The sequence below is a fragment of the Aulostomus chinensis genome, chromosome 20, assembly GCF_037954235.1.
Source record: "Aulostomus chinensis isolate RoL2024-O1b breed Wild chromosome 20, RoL_Achi_v1.0, whole genome shotgun sequence".
NCBI classification, from domain to species: Eukaryota; Metazoa; Chordata; class Actinopteri; order Syngnathiformes; family Aulostomidae; genus Aulostomus; species Aulostomus chinensis.
The window spans coordinates 18,486,177-18,506,176 of NC_141339.1; the positions used below are offsets into that span (position 1 = coordinate 18,486,177).

At 41.4% G+C, this 20,000-nt stretch overlaps 1 protein-coding gene across 3 annotated transcripts in view; it reads right to left on the reverse strand.

Annotated features, from left to right (window-relative positions):
• Positions 1-20,000, reverse strand: part of nkain2 (sodium/potassium transporting ATPase interacting 2) — a 129,491-nt gene that overhangs the window by 41,518 nt on the left and 67,973 nt on the right. For all 3 annotated transcript variants that reach the window (XR_015110580.1, XM_086189203.1, XM_086189202.1), the window contains exons 2-3: positions 4,919-5,056; positions 2,353-2,433 (exon numbers count right to left, since the gene is read on the reverse strand). Coding sequence is in view for 2 of the 3 variants with exons in the window: in XM_086189203.1 (XP_086045329.1) it covers positions 2,353-2,433; positions 4,919-5,056 (219 nt within the window). In the remaining variant the exon portion in view is untranslated. The remainder of the gene's footprint in view (positions 1-2,352; positions 2,434-4,918; positions 5,057-20,000) is intronic.

Here is a 20,000-nt window from a genome sequence, read left to right on the forward strand (position 1 = left end):
ATAGAATAGAGGAGAATAGAACAGACAGTCTGTGTCATTCTCCAAGACTTTCTATTTTACACCGTTACTTAGATGCAAACAAGCCGTAATAAAGAAAGATTACAACTTGATTGCTCAAACCACTTGTGTTAACAAGCATGCTTGCATTTATTTTTCCAATTCGCAAAAGTAATCTTTAGTCCTCTGAAGTATAGCCACTAACAGGGTTTTGCCTCTGTGATTATGGAAGGCAGGCGACAGAGAAAGTACCCAGAAATAATGCGACACTCACTGCCAAAAGCACCAGGTAGAAAGCTGTTTTAACAACTTAAACAGTTGTGGTCGTAAAGCTAAAAATGTGGAGCTCGTTTTACTGCACAGTGTAGACCCTTGCCAGAGGAGGGCTTTTTTACAGGAACACACCCAACTACTTGGCAAATGTGCTTTCATTGTTCATCATCTTTAGAGCCAGACATGCAGACAGATACTCTTCTCTCCTCTCTGGGTACATTATGAAGCTTGAGACCAGACGGAAAACTGCTAATTAGCTTAGCTGCAACTAATGCTAAAAGTGGGGCCGTAGATGTACCGGCATCTCATAATTTACCAGTTTTTGTCACAGTGAATTATAAACACAACCCTGGCGTATCTGATGACTTTTGAGACAGATTTCTCTATTGCCCATCTGTTAACGTCATTGCAAATAAGATAACTAGCAGTTGGTAAGGGACTAAAGCTTCATCATCCACGCGGAGGAGAGATCATCTGCTTGTCTGGCTCTAATAATGAAGGAAACTAACCAAAAGGTTGCCATGTGGCTTAAACCAGTTGATATTCAAGGTCATTTCAAGGCAAACATTAATGTGTGATTTAACATTCCCTAAAGACTCTCCAGCTGGTCCAGAACGCTGCTGCCTGCATGTTGACTAGAACTGGTAGAAGAGACCATGTCTCTCCTGTACTGGCTTCTCTGCATTGTCTCCCTGTCAAATTCAGAATAGAATTTAAAATTCTCCTTCTAACACACAGAGTCCTCAACAATCAGGCACCTTCATATTTTCAGAGCTCCTAGTCCCCTATAATCCATCTAGAACCCTTCGCTCCCAGGATGCGGGGTTACTTGTGGTTCCTAGAGTCTCTAAAAGTAGAATGGGAGCCAGAGCCTTCAACTATCAGGGTCCCCTCTGTGGGACCGTCTCCCAGTTTCGGCAGACACCCTCTCTACGGTTAAGAGCAGACTTAAGACCTTCCTTTTTGATAAAGCTTATAGTTAGGGCTGGCTAAGGCCGGCCCTTAGGCTGTAGGCTTAGACTGCCAGGGGATCTCCCATGGTGCACTGGGCTTCTCTCTCCTCCTCTCTTTCCTCTCTGTCCTCCTATATGTGTCATATATAAATCATACTCATAGGTGTTCCTAACTCATCTTCTTCTCCGACCTTCAGGCTCCCCACATCCCAGATCCCGGGTGCTGCTGGAGGAAGCTACAGACCTGAAGTGGCTCAAGCTGCCACCCGAAGCACCACCTGCTAAAGTCCCCGTCTGTCCAGTCTCTTCCATTTCTCTTTATCTCTGTCCCTCTCTTTCCTTCTGTATCTGTCTTCCTCCACTATCTGTCTTTGTCTCTGCCCTGCTCTTCTGCTCTCTTTCCCCCCAACTGGTCAAAGCAGATGGCCACTTCCATTGAGCCTGGATCTGCTCGAAGTTCCTGCCTGTTAAAAGGAAGGTTTCCGTCGCCGCTGTTTCAGAATGTGCTTGCTCATGGAGAATTGTTGGGTGTAAATTCATTGAAGGAGTGTGGTACTGGACCTGCTCTACTTGTGAAGTGTCATGAAAGAACTTTAGTTGAGATTTGGCGCAATACAAATAAAAACTGACTTGACTTGAAATATATATATATATATATATATTTCAAGGTGCCAACAGTACCCTGGTTGTATCTTTTCTTGCTTTTAATCATATACAAGGTTCTGAATCTTCTGGCCTGGGAAAACAGAACTGAGCTCTTGGCTCTTCTGAGCTTGTCTGGGTCTTTTACTGTTCCAGAGTCCAAGTTAAAAACAAAAGGTGGTCGAGTGTTCGCAGCTCTTGAACATCCCCCCTCTGAGTATCAGGTCTGCTGACTCTGTAACTGCTCGTTTGTTTTTTTTTAATCTCTGTCTTTGAGAGTTTTCTTTTATTTCCTTATATACACTAAGTATGACTGTGCTTCATTTTTCTATTTTTTACTTCCTGCAATGGCTCCTCATTTTTTTCTCTCATTTGGAAGTCACTTTTTGCTTATTGATGTTGTTAATACTATCTGTGATATGACAAGGTTGTTACTCTGGAGATGCATCACAAGGGTGCAGTAATAAACCAAGGAAATATTTCTTACTCTGGACAGATCTCCGACCTCCAGGTAAAAACAGATGATGAAAACATTCCAGGTCATCCACACAACCAGCCAGGCTGCATACTGCGGAGAGACAGAATGAGAGAAGAGAGAGGCAGATGAGATCTGACAAGCCTTTGCTGGAGAATTAAAAAAGCATGTTCACGTCTTGCATTCGGAGTGAGTGAGATGGAAAGAAAAGACGCAGAGAGACTTTGCCTTTCGATACAGGGTTGAAATGAAGAGAAACAAAAACAACAGCCAAGAGTGCAACAGAAAATCAGTCTGGAATGGGCTCGTGTTTGTGTGTGTGTGTGTGTGTGTGAGTGTGTGTGTGAGTGTGTGTGTGAGTGCGTGCGTGTGGATCAGAGGGGTTTATATCAGGTGTGTGAATTCCTTAAGATTGTCTGAAATAAGGAATTTTGTCAACAGCAGCCAGTGATAAAGTGGAGAAACAATCCCTACTCCTTCTCCACAGAACTGTCATCATGTTTTTACTGACTCCATCATCAAACAGAAAGTGTGAATCCACCAGCCATTAATGTGATAATTAATGAAGACTTTACATGTGTGCAACTTTACATTTAAAAGCGCATCTTCATGCCGAATGACCCATTTTCTACAAAGTGTTGGAGGGAAGCAGTTTTATAATATACCCGATGTTGTGCAGTGATGTGAATATGAGTCTGATGAATGCCAGTGCAGTGAAACCTGCAAATTACTTATTCAAAATGTCTCTACTTTTCAATATAAATCCCAGTAAGACAGAAAAACCACCCACTAAACTGTCAGTCCAGTGCAGTGGAACGAGCACTGATGAAACAAGGACCTGGGCAAAGCAATTTCTAATAACAAGTACATGTACAAACAATAGGTAATATGATACATGCCCCCCTGAGATCAGTATCCACGTATTAAGTGACTCCAAACCAGCAAAACTAAAAAGTAGCAAAAAATTCTTCTGAAATCAAAACTAATAATTGAATCAATAAGTCAAGTAATGCTAAATGTTTTTCAAAAGCATTTAAATCAGCTGAATCTTAATTTCTACAAGCACAGGCAGGGGAGAGCAGATCTCTGCTAAGGTCCATGTAATATATCCTGACTTTTTTTTTTTTTTTTAAAGTCCAGATCTGTATTAAGATTTGATGAGTCCTTCTTGGGCTGATTCCACCCCCCCCCCCCCCCCCCCACTACGACACATGAAAGATCAAGCTGGTAGTTTTTACCTGATCCTACAAGGACACAGATAAACAAACTACTGGTGATGGAGGTGATGAAGGCAGGATCTTCTAAATCAGGATCATTTAATACTGGATTAACCTGAATCAATAAATAACTGAAGGTGTAAATAATGGGAAATATAATAGAGAAAGTCAGGGCTAAATGTTTTTGTTTTTTTTTTTAATTTACAAGTGAATAAAATCAGGCCAAATCAAGTGTGAAATCAAAACTTAATTAGAATCCAATATTAGAATCGAGATAGACAGCAATGAAGCTCTGGTCTTACTCATCTGAAAGCGATAGATCATATATTGATCCATTAAAAAGAAGCAGGTGAAAAGTGATGGTACACACACATCGATAATGCAAAAATCCCAGGTTTAATCCTCGGTGAGTTTATATACCCATCAAGCAAACGATGATTTATTGAATTACTGACCTGGGTTCATGATTCTGGACTCCTATATCATCTTGGTTTGGTTTGAATTCCACCACAGTGCAGCACAAAAAAGTTACACACTCCACTATTATCCAGACCTCATTATTGAATCTGGAGAGGCAAGTCAGCTCTGGGCTAATGAGACGCTGTTTTTAGATCTAAGGCAGTGGATATGTAAAATGGCTCATTCGTGTGTGTGCATGAGTGGGGATTCATGCAGTATACCTTATGTTGTGGGGACATTTATCTGTTTACACAGTCACAATGTGGGGAACACAAATCATTTAATTTTGGGATGAAGTTTTTAGGGTTTAGGTTAGTCGGAGACATTTGAATGTCAGTCCTCCGAAATGATGGAAAACAAGATTGAACCACTGAACATTAGAATTAGAAAATATGTGGAGAAAAATCTATTACGCTCATTTCAGGTGCTTTTTTTTGTTATTTAGTGAGGGAGAGGCTAATACGTTTAGCTCATAAGCTAAGATGGAGTGAATATTCAACTCGTGTTATAAAATAAAAATTCTGCCCATTCCAGACATGCACATTTTAATTTGAGCTGAGGGGGACTCGATGGTGTGATATATTTGAATGTTGTAACAAAAGACTAGAAATGACTTGTTGTGTGTGTATAAAAGCAGTAACAAACTAATGTCGAATCCAGATTTTGATTTTAACAGTAAACATTTGCTTATTTTATAAACTTTGAAATTAAATGTAACAAGGACTGAATGATTAAATGAAATGGCAGCAGGGCCCAACTCATTATATGCAAATTAATTCACATTTTCCTATCCTGATTTTCTAAAAAAAAAAAAAAAAAAACCTCAAATTTGCGAAACCTTTGAATGAAGATCCATCTCGTATGTGTGCGTGTGTGTGTATTTGAGCGTGTGATAAACCCACCCCGGTGACATATCGCGGCCTGAACTGAATTGTGCCGAACAGGCCCAGGATGACGACAATGATGTGGAGGAAGTTGGTCAGGATGGGAGCCCACTGGTAGCCCAGGAAATCAATGACCTGACGCTCCAAAACACTGACCTGGGAGGAGAGAGAAGGAGAGGATAAGTCACCCGCTCATGATGGAACATTTTAATAACAAGAAAAATGTTGGTCTTGGCTTTTTTTTAATTCCATACATCCCGCTTGCTTGTCAAAACGTGGAACCTACATTACCCACAATGCAACTTATCCACCAATAACGCTTAAGATGGTTTTGGCTTTAGCTCCATTCCCACTGGCCAAAAACATGCTACCACCTGTTAGCATCCAGCACTATCTCCTGGGTCAAATGACTCTGCAGTCGACACACCTTTGTAAGCTCCTGCTCTCATAAACATAAGACAATGAACACCTCAGTCTCTAACGTCCACCAACTTTTGTCAACTTGGCTACAAATTCAACCCGTCTGCCTTTTAGCAGCAGTCCCGTCCCATCGTTCAGACGGCGCCGTCCACGCTGCATCCTACTGTACCCAAGACCATAAAAACCCGAGAGACGAAACTCTGGTGCTTTGTTTGACGGCAATTTCTTCTTCTTTCTGGTGCACTGACTGTGTTTGTGAGGGCGAATACAAGGAAACACACACACACACACACACACACACACACACACACACACACACACACACACACACACACACACAAACAAAACAACTTCAAATCTACCCGCAATGGAAATGGGAATCGATCTGCTGTTATTAGCAGGTTTACCCAGGTTTAAGAAACAAACAAACCTGCGTGACTTCAAGAATGTGCAAAGTAGAGGATAAACTCTTAAATTTGGATTTAAGTAGGACACTGGTGGCTGCACAACTGCTGTGTCCAAACAGCTGCATTACCAGAGCGTAATGTTGACTGTCTAATGAATGGTGTGACAAAAATATTCCCAATTTTACAACTAATAAGACAGAGGAAATTACTTTTGGTCTTCCTCTTTGCCCGCAGTGATGATTCGCAGTGTATAAATTAAAGAAGTCTCTTCATACAATTACCTGGGTGTTTTGATCGATGGCTCCCTGTCATGAACTTCTCACACACTGGAGTTTATTTGCAAGAAGAAACAGATTGAAGATTTGCTTTCTTTGTAGACTAAGATCTTTTGGAGCCAGGTTCTGTTTTGGTTGTTGTTTTTTTTTAAATCATTTATTCAGAATGCCATGCTGTACTGCAGTAAGGCCTGGCTCAGCAGTCTGTCCATGAAATCTGAAACTACATAAACAAATCCAAATTTGTGCGAAGATTAATTTGTGGCACACACATTTCAAGTAACTCAGCATGCTCAGCCTTGCTAACAGGATCTTTTTGGACTCCTTGCACGTTCACAACTAAAAAAACTTCTATCGTCTAAGAGGGAATATAGAGTTTCTCAAATTAAATACAACACGCTGCAGAATTCTTTTTTACATTAGTCAATCCTGCTGCTTAACCAAAATCAGTGGACAGATAAATGAGATATGAATCTAGAGGAGGACATTCATCTTTTTCATGAAATGCACAATGTGTTTCACTCATCTCTGCATATCTGTGTGTTTGAACTATGTGGCTGAATTTCTGTGTGAATTGATAATTAAGTTGTAATGTATCATGTCATAGTGGAGACTTGAGCCAGTAAACTCGAGCAAGGAAGAGGAGCATGGCACAGAGGTCCATTAAACTCACTCCTTTCTGGATTCACACACTCTGATCTTCAAAATTAAAGTATTCAGCTCCATAAGAGTTTATAAGGCCTGACACTGCTTCTTCTGGAGCCAAATCAGCCAGTAGGACCTTATTCACATATGCAGCAACATTCACCGAGACGTGTAAACAAACCCTAAGACTGATTTAAATAATTCTATCATACTTGGCATTATATAATAGCTCCAGTGTTTCACTGAAAACACAGCTGACATGCCACTAAAAATGATTCATTCAGGTCACACTGAAAATTCATCTTTGATTGTGTATTATTAGCAGTTAGCCACTAGCAAGAAGTGTTAACAAATTTGTGAAACATGTGAATTATAAAGTAGAAATAAATGGTTTGGTATTTTATGAAGATGTTTGGCAAGCAAAAGCAACACAAAACGTACATGTGCTTGCTAAATTGGCTACCTAGCGAGGCCTGCACTTACAACCTTAGCAGCATAAAAGCTGCAAACAAAATTAGGGTATCATGAAAAGTACAGTTACATGTCTTTCACTCCACAAAACACCTACAGTTCTTACATTTACATCATTTGAAATGGAAAAGTTTGGTTTTCCTCCAAACAAGTTGAAAGTTACCCCTTCACCATTAAAGTGCTCAGATGTAGCCTTTTTGGGATACGGCATTTGAGCTAGCCCACGGTTTGGTTTATATTGCGATTATTGGGTCAACCCACGGTCTCAGTTTGTTTGGTACATCAAGGGAAAGGAAAATAAACTCTGGCAGATGACAACAAAAGGCCCCCACTGAGCTTAAATGAATGAATGACATAGAAAAATAAAGTCAGTACAGCATTTTGCTATCAATTATGATTGTTAGTGTGGAGGTCAGAGCTGACAAACAATCCACGTGCACATAAAACCGAATAGAAGTTTGCCTTTTGTTGCAGAACCCCCCCCCAAAAAATCATGGTTCGTATGCGAAATTAACCTTGGAAAATGTTCATTGAATGTTTGTTTTTCTTTGTTTTTACAGTACTGATTTGCTTCCTCACAGCCCACGTGTCAAAAATGATAGATGTAACGATACCACTCTTTTCAAAACCCTCAGAACCAGAATCTGACCCAGTAATCTAGCAGCAGTCAGACTGTGGTAATAATTTTTGAAAATACTGCATGACCTGCAAAGGGACAATAACTGTGTAAAGAAAGTCCTATTTTTCTATTGGAACAACTACATCATTAGCTTAGAGGCATATAAAACAAATACCAGGCGATTTCTCCTCCCCAGACCCACATTAGAGTGTTCAGCTCATTTGGGATCTTTGGAAAACTGGACCAGAATTTCAATGATGGTTGACTTCAATTCTCGCTAATGGACTTGCAAAAGGATCGGCGGGGTTAAGGAGGATGTATTTACAATTAACGCTTTTATCATAATGAAATGAATTGTAATCAGTTTTCATTGCGCTACAGTGGGTTGTTTGTGTGTCTGTGTTTGTGTGTGTGTGTGCGTGCGTGGTTTATTATCATTCGCTGGCTGAAGCCTCATGCTGAGGTACTTAATGAAGTCAGCGCAGCGTATGATATGGCACTGCTAAATATATTAGCCCCCCCACACACACACACATGCAGCATGAGATGAGGACAAAGAGTAAGCAAGCTTGAAACAAGGATGAAGGAAAGAAAGATCATTATTAGCTGAATTTCGCCCTAAAGAAGACTAATAATTATACTTATCCACGATCAGACTAAGTGTTTAAACACTTCAGTATCAAATCAAGAGCTTTGTTTTCTCTCATTGTCTCGCCTCACACAGCCTTTGCACACACACTTCTGCATGGCTGAGTTTAGTGTGCCCTAATGTGAGACCATATGGCAACACTACATCATTTCACAGCCAGATAGCAGGTATGCACACACACACGCACACACTAAGACACACACACAGTGTGACACACATAACCTTGCAGGCTCTACGCCTCACAGTCATTAGTTATAAATGTGAGAATGTTTATTGGATATGTGACTTACAAAAAGAGAAAGGTATACTGATGGGTGTACGGCAGCATATGTGAACCCTTCTGTGTGTGTGTGTGTGTGTGTGTGTGTGTGTGTGTGTGTGTGTGTGTGTGTGTTTCCATGTCAGAGCAGTTCTGGGGTGCATGCACTTGACAGCACCTGCTGTTATTGGACACACTGGGCTCAGCTGGCACCACAATGTGTGTATGTGTGTGTGTCAGATGGAGTCATTGTGTTTCTTTGTGTGCAGGACAGGCTTTGTGTCACCATTTCTGTGTTTCTTTGTGTCCAGGCTTCATTTTATTATGTAAAAGTGTGTCCTCCCATTGACAATTATATAGCGCTGCAATTGTCCACACACACACACACACACACACACACACACACACACACACACACACACACACACACACACACACACACACACACACACATTATAATAAGTCAGAGGCCTCTCAGCTTATTACTGAAGCCCCTGTGGGCTTCTTTTTCATCACCAATAATATAAACAGTCCAGCTGGGATGCATAAATGTACCGCAAAAAAATGCAAAATCAAAGCAAAATTGTAATACTTTAAACATATAACCTTTTCATAATAACAACGATTTATTCTGTAATAACTAGAGCCCAACTAATTATCTACTGGCTGATTATACTGGCAGGAACATCTGAGTGGCCTTATACGGAGGCCGATGTTGACAGATTCAGTGTGATGTCATGACTCATTTGTATGATATATAATGGAACGTTATGAACAACTTAATCATATGAATGTCTGCTAACGAGTGATTGGGGCACCGGCACAAACCCCTACAGAGGGACCCTCAAGCCAAATACTGGACATCCCTTTTATTCCTAGCAGCAAATGCAATATTTAATGTGGTTGTGACAAGGCTGTGATCAACGTCTGGTTATGTTTGGGCATAAAAACACTTGGGAAGATGAAAGGAAAGATTGTGGTTTGAGTTGAAATTGGAATCAATATCAATATCTACAAAACATTCAGACGTCCCCCTGAGTACACCTGTCATGAATTACAGCGCATTACTCTTAATTAGCTAAAGGCAAAGAGTATAGATACCCAAGAGAGGAAACGCCTGTGTTTTTTTGAACAACTTTGCTGGTGCCATTTTGGATCGAATAAATCAATGGCATCATTATGTCAGTTACCGCATATTTGCCAAATTGTCTATCAAGTTCTTCAGCCTGAAATCGCAGAGAATGATGAGCATGAATGTTTGAGTGGAGTGAAAGAGAACAGCATCCCTGGTGGTTGCTGCGGTGAGAAGGGAAAGAGGTTGATGAAAGTGTGGCCCAGCACACATGGGCACAACATACAGAATCCATACAAGGAGGACCGGGATGCTTGAGGTCCGAACCCAAGGTCTTTTGGCTTTAAGCCATTGTGTTGCCCACCAAAAGTGGGAGGGGGCATTTATGAAGCTATGCTTATGATTTAGGGGCCTCCCAGGCCATTACTGAAGCCCCAGGGGCCCCTCATTCATCACCAATGATATAAATCCCGGGTGACCAAAACTGAAACGTAATGGTTGGCCACAAGCCAAAAGCTAATGCACATAGTGTTGTTAAAATGTAAAATGGTACGCAGTTCCCAAGTCCCAATAATTATACATTATTATAAGCTTAGTTGACTTACAGCTTAACATTACATGTTTCATTTAATACAATTATTTTAAGCCCTATTTATATTAGCTTCTACATTTTGCAACCAAATCAAGCCCTACGGTGGGCATATTTTGGCCCACATGCCCCACTTTGGCCAACAGCGCGGCGCGGGTGCACGTATCCGCTCTCAAAAGATGCGCGATAAATGTACAATTTTGAGTGTTGGTGTTTGTTGTTTGAACCTGAATGAATATGGAAATGAATGAAGAGCAACATTCAAAGCCGGACCATCTGTCCCTTTGCGCCACACTCATCTTTTGATGTAAATTTCTCATTACACGGCTCAGCTGTAAAACAACTTACTTCAGCTGCCTCACAACATCACTCTTTGTAATTAAGTCACTGATTTCTCTTGACAGACAAAAGAAGAGAAGTATGCTTTATAGCCCCCGCCGCCATACTCCCAGCATTCTTTGCATGTGTCAAATGACAGAAGCTCCAGATAAGGTGTGAAATCACAGGCCTTTCAACATCTCTGACTCTGGAGAGATGCACAGTCGCTTGCAGCGGCTCCGTCAGCAGATTTGTGATAAGTGCAGCTGATGAAAGCTCCGGCAGTTTACAGGTGGAGCTTCAAGCGGACTAGCAGGTCCTTCTTTGATGCTGCCGACAGGGATATTCATTTCAGTGCAGCTGCTTCAAGCACTCTCACGTACTGATTTACGAAAACGTGTTATCAGGATACAGTAAATCCACTTGTGAACACAGCACATTTTCTGGTCTTAATATAAATTGATTCTGCAATTATTTGGAGCTGATAAGTGTTTACTGGTGACTTTCCTCCACTCCTCCTGCAGATATGGCTCTGAATAGCTCACAATGATCTATACAGTCCGCTAGGAATATATTTCACGACTGCAGATCCTGCACAGTTTGAAGAACTGGGTGTAAGTATTTGCTTCATAACCCACAGAAAACAACTTGATATGCAGCCAGTCTTTCTAATGCCAGCATAAAATCCCTCAGGGATTGAGAAGTGTTTACTCTCTCCACTGATTTGTTAGCATAGACTGATGCCTTTCGTCTTGTTAGCATTAGTTTTCTAAATTGGTTAGCTGAAAGCTTGACAGAGGAGCTACAGTGCATCTGTCACTGTCTTATTCTTCTTAATTATTGTTTGCAATCTCCTGCCATGTATAGTTGAAGAACTGAAAACGCCACTGTTCATCAAGCATTTAAGTTACTGATATCATTGGCAAACAATTGTTCCCATGGACTTCACAATAATTATAAAACCAATCTTGTATTAATTATTTTTCATAAAACAAAGAGTTCCACAAATCCTTTCATCTCTATCAGGCTGGACTGCAGTGATGAAGCTGTCTAAGAAAGCAGACAGAGTGCTGCCAGGGTTCTAACAAGAACCAGAAAATCTCAGCACATCACTCCGGTTCTCAGATCTCTTCATTGCATATCAGTGTCTGACAGCATTAACTTCACAGTACTATTACTCCTCCATGAATCATTAAACATCTGAGGTTGAAAATACTTATCTGATCATCTGATCCAGTGTGAACCTCGTGATTTTGTAGCTGCTCTCTGTGGCCTTTAGTTATCCAGAGACCGACGTCTTCGCCCGTCACGTTTAATTGTGTTTCCGAAAGCGCTTTTGTTTACCCTGAATTTGCCTCGCCTCTCTTTGGCTAAAAAGCTTCAAGGAAGGCTAACCGCTTAGCATGCAGACAGGATCAGCGAGGAAATGCCTTCAGCAACTGACTTGACAACAACACAGTGATTGATTGACGCACCAATCTTGGACCCGATCAATATGACGAGCCTCTGAGGGCAACCGACCACATCATAGGACATCCGGTGTAGCCAGCAGACTTCTGGACCAAGACTTCCTCTCCTGTTGCTGTTTAAAGAATTGATTGTAAAAATAAGACGCCAGAATAGAGTTGGTTTGAGAAAATACTGTGTCACCAAATAAAGGCAATTAGTTGGTGAATAAATGCTAAAACTCCTTAAGAAAACATGGAACTGCCAGAATGAGGTATGCTAATGTAACCTAGCAACAACAAAGCTCTCGAGGTTTTAAAATAAGGTTATGGGTCTTTCTGCAGAATCCACATGAGGCGAACACAAATCTCCCGCTACACCCACTTTGGGATGTATGAATATTATAGCGAAACATAATTTCTTTCTGCGATGTACAAAATCTTTATGAACTAGAGGCAAAAACTACACAAAATTACGGGTTTACAAGGAAAAATCTACTTCTAACTGACTCCTTTTTCAGACCTCAAAAAGTAACCATTCTAGAATCTGATGATGTGTGCTGCAATTACAATTTGTTTAAAACACGGCAGAGCACAGTGGCAGTTTCAAGTGATTGAAAACGACACTCACGTTAAACACTTAAGGAGTAGATTGACAGCAGAGAAAGGAAGGTGATCAAAGGGACGGTTGAGAGAGGTAGAGGAAAGGAGATTCTTCAGCGAATTTGCAAACGATTTCAGTCCATTTGATGATAAATGATTGAATGATATCAAAGAATTATTCATGCTCCAGACAGCAAGACAGCTGCACCGCGTGACCATTATGAGACACCGCCGAGCGACAACAGCGTCTTTTATCTTTAACAGAGGGAGAGAATAAGTCAGTGATGGACAGAGAATGAGAGGCCAAGAGATCTGACAAAGGCGGCGGGTGAGAGAAATGACAATGTCTCATCTTGTGTCCAACTGTCGCTCCATTTCTCCCTCCTTACCCCCCCCTCTTCTCCCTCCTTCTCCTCAGCTAATCATCTTCTCATTTCCTAACTACTTCTTCCTTGTTCATCATCCCCAGTTCTCACTCTTCTCCTGCATATTTAATATGCATTCATCTGTTAGCAGATCTGTTGTGCTCTAAAACAGCAAATTACCACTTCTGCCTCCTCCTTCTTTCCTCCGTTGCTGCACTTCCCCTCCCCTCCCTCTTCCGTCTCCACCACCTCTATCTCAACTTGCTGTTATTTCTTCCTCTTCTGTAGCTCTACTTGCTTTCCATTCCCGCTCGTCTCTCCGCTGGCCTGTTATCCCTTCTGCTCGACTCCTCCCTTCCTCCCTATCGTGCTTCCCTCCCTCGTTCCCTCTGCGCTTTAGCTGAGAGTTTGTTGCTTGGTTCTGTGACCTTTAAAAAAACTGCTGATCAAATTCTGCTGCTCATCCCATTATGGACTACAGAGAGGGGAGGGAAGTATGGAAGTATGAGGGGAAAGAGATGGGGGTCAGACTGGGTAGAGTGGGATTAAAGCAGTTAGAGTGAGAGTCGGTGTGGAAGAGAATATCCAGGCACCATTTTTGCTTCCAAACTTAAATTCTGAAATGTTTTTTTCTTCTGTCTCTGTAGTCGTCGTAATCTTTACTCTCCTAATAAAACTCTGAAGCAATCGTGGTTTTACTGTTAACTTAATTAAGGCCGCCTGACTGCGCAGTATCCCACTGTGTACGGCAAAAGCAATCTACTATCGATTCGCTTCACACAACAATCAATTCATCTCCATTGGAGGCTATTAGGGACCATTTGTGGCTACTTAGGGCCGAGAGAGGGAAGAAAGGCGGCACGGAAAATGAGGCGAGCAATGTTGGGGGGGGGGGGGGTGAGGAGAGGAAGTTCGAGGGATAGAGAAGGAGAAGGCAAGATATACAGAGGACGGGTGGGGTTGGCAAGACGCAGAGATGAATGTGGTAGACAATTTTTCCATCAAATATCCCAGTTTAGGCCCAGTCATTGTCATCACAACTATTCAATCATTTCCATAATAGCAACAATGTCCTTAGTCACTCAGCTATAGATAGACTGCACACAACTGAGTGTCCCACTTTAAGATAATATTGTAGGGTGGTTATTAAGCTGATGCGCCGAGGCTGTGGTTAGAAACCAGCCATGTCAAGGGCATCAGCACAGGTGAAACACTGCACCTGTAACTGACAGCGGCGATGCTTCACCTTTGTAACAGTTGCAGCACTTTTTTTTTTTTGGCTGAGCTGTACAAACAGCACCAAACAGGAACGTCACTGAGCGCCACAGTCGTGCCACTGGCCAAAGTACACACGCTCAAGTAGAAGTACAGGTACTGATGTTAAAAAACAAAAGACTGTAGGAGAAATACAGATTCAATATATTTACTCAAGTTAAAGTGTGAAATATAGGCTCTTAACTGTACTCAAAAATGTAAATCTTTTACACTTAAATGATCTTTAAAAGCGTGACTATTAAAAGGCAAAATATACGTCTCTAGCTATTATAAAATAATGTATAAAATAGTATGCCCAATTAGCAGTACATCTTAAAGACAACATGAAAGTAAAATAGATCATGTCACGTTGACGCTACTGCTCCCCTGACATGGCACGGAAGTCTTCACCATGGCAGATGCAGTTTGCCTGCAGTTGGGTGTCTTTGTCTTTTTAATATGTGAATATAGCAGATATCTTCCCAATTATACCTTTTGGCGAGTGGCAACCAATGTTTATGTGCATTACAGCCACCTTTTGTATGTATTACAGGGACAAGTTTTCTGTCCCTGTAAACCATATTTTTGTCTGTTTTTCTAATGACCTTGTCTTTGCCTGTCCTGGATCAAATTACAACCTCATTTTTGAAATGTTAAGGAATGAGGAGTATAGATATTTGTGTTAAATTGTAGGTAGCGTATGTATAAAGTTGTCAGAAAAATAAATAGTCGAGTACAGAAGCCTGGAATATCTTCATCGTTTACTAAATAAGTAGTTGTCGTTATTTCTCATCTCTGGCCACCAGTGCAGTAGTTTCACTGGCTGTGCAGCTTTGACCTGCGCAGTCGTGACACAAGCTTGTCCCCTAAGCAGCCAGAGCAGTGAGAGCAGGGCCTCAGGAAAGCGACAGTACAGACAGATTTGAGCTCATTTGGCTGCTAGTGTTGTTACGGCAAGTTCCGACACAAACAGCTCCAGGGTTAAGGTGTATCAAGATTAAACTCTACCAGCTACACTGCGTTGGGAGACGGAGAACTATGCAAATCTCACTTGGGAAATGTCTGGACAAGAAGGATGGTGGCCAAGAGATGGTGCCCCGCCCCCCCCCCCCCGACCAATACACACGCAGATGTGGATCTAGAATGTTCCGACACCCTCACACGCTAACCAAAAGCTCGCCAGCTGTAGCATGTAACAATCTGTCAGAACGACATCTGAGATTGCTAAAAAAAAAAGAGAAGAAAAACAAATAAAACAAACAGATCACAAGGAGGTGGTAGTCATTACCACAGCCTGGTGAAACATGCGCACACACACACGCGCGCACACACACACGCGCGCGCACACACACACCTATGACGAGTGATGAGTGCGCAACACAGAAAACATTTACAATTCTAATGAGGGTGAGTGGTTGTGGATGAAGTAGGGGACGTAAAAGAAAGTATCATGACTCAGTTTTTCACGTGAGGCACATTTTCAAGTTGTGGTTCAATTAAGAGCAGCACACACACTGTATTTGATACAGCCACTATTTCTTCTCTCCTACAAGGAGGAATTTAACACACAGTCCTTTGAATTGCGTGTGTTGTTTGTTAAACGCATCCTTTTAAAATCGAAATCAGGGTAAGAAATTTCAGATGAGCAGTCAATATCTATGAACACACATTATTGTAGACCCACTGACCAACATGGCCCAGCTGTTTACTCGGTTGAGCCTTGTCTTGTTTGATCTTTCTGAGCAGATTATCAAGGTATTCGAGGATAACATTCTTAATATTTAACTGAGTGTTAAATATGCAGAGTTGTAGCCGACGGAACACACCAGGGTGTTATAAAGCTTCTCGGCGGGAGAAAATCAATAATACTTGTCATTTCCACACACGTTTAATATAAATAAATAAATAAATAAAGACATCAGAAAATGATTCCCGAATTTGATTTTGCAAGGATCAAAAAAATTTAAGGTGGTTCTGGAGTTGATCCTGAATATGTCAACAGATCTGAAAACCCGAGAGGCGAGCGAGTTCCCAACTTAAAGCTTACAACTTCAAAGGATGGTCTTTTAATTTTGAGGCTGTAGGGAGAAGTCAGAAATCTACTGGTGACATACGCCTGTAGTACAGGAGCGCTGTGATGCCACTTTAACACTCGCTATTAAATTGTGACCTGTATGTGGACTCATTATACGGTGAGGGGGAAATGTATGTTTAATGGAGTAGTCACGGGAGCCGCATGAGCACATCTGGCTTGTGTTGTTATCAGATGTGGAGCAGGTTTAGAACAATGTGCCATAACTACGCAACGCCATCATTCCAGCTCTGACTGCTTAAAAAAATAAAATAAATAAATGACCCAACATCAAGAGCTTTAGACATGGAAGATTTCACATCCCGCGGAATCACTAGAACCTATATTTTTGAGTTCAAGGACAGACAGATGGGTGAAATGATGCAGTTCTGAAAAGATGGTTTAGCACATATAGAACAAAAGGTCATTGTAAGCCGACCACCAGGAACCCTGCTGGAACATGTTGCCATTGCCTGGTTTGATCCTACAATATATCGTGATACTTCCATATACAATATCAACACCAGTCACTGATATTCTTATCAAAACAGCTGTAAAAATTCTTGCCTTTTTTATGTAAATTTTGGACAATAAGGTCAAAATATGTACTTTATAGTAAAGTCAAATTCTGCGTGACTGACCCACCAATAAGTTGACTAAATGCGGGATTCCGGCTTCTTAAGAAGTATTTTATGAAGCAGTTTCACAGATATTTGGATGTGTTGAGATAAATTCTCTCGTGATATATCGATAATCACAGACTGAGGCACGATTGTTATCATGGGTGATAAAATGGTGATAGTTGTGTCGTCCCCGATTCAATGACCACATGCAGTCTCATTGGAGGTCGACTGACGTTCTGACAAACCCCCAAAAATAAATGATGTATGCAATAATTCAAATGTGTTCACAGCGGTTTTATGGCCTATGTTGATTTTTTTGTATCAAGGATGATCATAAATCATCGCAGTCCGCGTGAATAGTTGCTATTTGATATTAGAATATTGTTCCAACAACCCCACACTTGTCACACCTCGGAGAGCTCTGTCTCGATTACACACATTTGCTTTGTTGCCATGTCATGACATCAGTTTTCATTCCTGTCTGCCATGGTTGTCAAGAGACAGGAAGAGAGCGCAGAGGCAGTGTCAGCCAGTAAGAAACAGCCGGTGAGGAAATGGATCAAGACGGCGGCGCGGTGCTAACTTAAGAGCTGCGGAGGAGGAGGAGGCACGCTCCTTCATCACGGTCACTCATCTCCATACTACAGCTGCAGACAGGCTACGTACAACTAGGAGGAGTGATTGCTCATCCACAGGCAGCTCCTTGCCTTATTGACAATAACAACCTGAGCAAACTGTAGTTGCAGTTTAGGTCCAATGGATGTCAGACATGATTTAACAGAACGGCATTGAAAAATGAGGCGACAGGAAGTTCTGACAGAACCGGCTTCCTGCGTCATTATGCCAGACTGAACCTTGGGAGGTTTACTTTTTGTAGTTGTGTTTAATACGGGTTTTTCTTTACTTCTTTGATAAAGTATTAGGGTAGTATGATATCACAGGTGGAGGGCTTCAGTGGGCCCATATTTACCTCTGCAAAAGGTTGGTAATTTGATTGCCGGCCTGTCTTTGTTTGTTGGCAGGATATCTTAAAAAGTAATGGAAGGATTTTGATGAAACTTGGTGCAAAGATCTGGATCATTGGCAGATGTTGTTCTTCGCCACTGGAAAGACAGCCCTGAGGAGTAATTTTCTGGACATGCCATCGACAAATTTCTATCAAATGTTTCAGCTTCCAGAAATCATCTTAATCACACTTATGAATGACGGTTGTAGGGATGGATGTGTGTCTTCTTTGTAGAAGTTTAAATAAAGTTGTTTTTTTTTTTTTTAGTTTTGCTTCGTAATGATAAATTAAAGGCTTGAGGATTTTTTTCATTTCTCCTTCTTGATTGTTTTCTGTGTCTGCAACCCAGCAAACTTAATTTTTTGAGAATCGTTGATAAAAAAAAGTTTTGAAAAACTTTTTTTTTTTTTTTTTTACCTCTCTCCCCTGTTTTTCCTTCCCCCTTCCCCCACACATTGCATTTGTCACTTCCAGCAGTCCTGGTCATTACTCCCTCACCTGCTGCAGCTCTGGGGGGCACGGACCACCATCATGCCGCCACGTGGAGTCATCAGCTCCATCTTTTCACCCGACATGACCAGGACACATACACTCATCTGGCTTCTCACCTCCAGAGACAACAAATAGTGCCTAAACAGATGCCCAACATAAACCAGAGCCAACACAAGGAAACAAGCGCGCCCGCCCCCCTCCCCCCTCAGTGGGTGGGCTACCTGGGTGACCTTTGAGCATATTTTTGAAGCCATTTTAATTGGAGGGCTAAGTATTAAGCTTCCAGGCTGGGGATGGCGCATGCTGAGGAAGACCTACTTTTGTGATCTGGATGATATCGATGTTCATATTCGGTAGCTTCTTTGGCGGAGGTTGGTGCAGACAACATGTCACCAACTCAAGGATCTTGTTCACATCGTTGCCTTGGCATATACTCTTACCAGAGGTTTCATTTTACGCTGGAAATATTCATTTTCTGCAGAAAAAAATGTTTGCACTCATACCACTTCATGGTACTTTAAATAAAAGCCATGATAATATTTCATACATGGTACGGTCATGGTTTATTAAACACCGCTGAGACTTGAATGTCAGTAAGATAAACATTTGATACACATGCTGTTATCTGCTGCTGTGTGGTGTAACACAATGATGAATATAAGTCCCACAATTCAACACTGTATACGTTTTGTAACATCACATCATACCATCACGCCAGTGCTGCCTCCGTATTCGTCAAACCGACACCACCCCCCCCCCCCCCCCACCCGCCGCCTCTTCATCATCTCTTCCCTCCCTCTGTCCCTCATTCCCGCCACAAGCACCATGGATCCATTTCACATCTCCTTGTGAATTAACGAGAGTGATTAATATTCCTAGGAAACATTTCTTTATGTAAACGTGGCATTTAAATGTCAGAATCACTGAATAATCAGTTTGGTATTTCAACAGATCTTCCCTTTCACTGTGTGACTGTCCACCCCTCTGTCTCTATCCATTTCTGCTGTTGGTCTTTTGTTTTCTGTCGACGGCTCTAATTCTTTCCCTGGACAAAGCACTCAGGAAGAATATCTAACTTGTATTCTTTTTTTTTTTCCTGAGGAAATCAAGGTTGCTGTTTATCTAGTTCCTCTACTTTCTGAGCTGGGACAAAGTTGATTTACAATTTTAGAAAGCTCATTAAAGCTGGATGACAGGTGACAGTGATTAAAGTTGAAAAGAGACAATTTTCTTTTCAAATTTTCAAGTGAGAATGAAATCTCTTTTGAAAATCAGTCACAACCCTCACACAAGTCCCTTGGCATTTTTTCATTTCTAGACGGACATTTTGAATGACAGCTATTGAGTGACTTTTGATCACAAAGCTAATAGCGATGCAAATGGAGCCCTGTATCTCTTATGACAAGGGATAAAGAATGTTTTTCCCTATTTTTTCAACAAGCACACACTCTTTATGTCATATACAGTACTGTAGATATTTAGCTTTAAGGCTTGAAGTGCTGTTACGTTTTAATTTC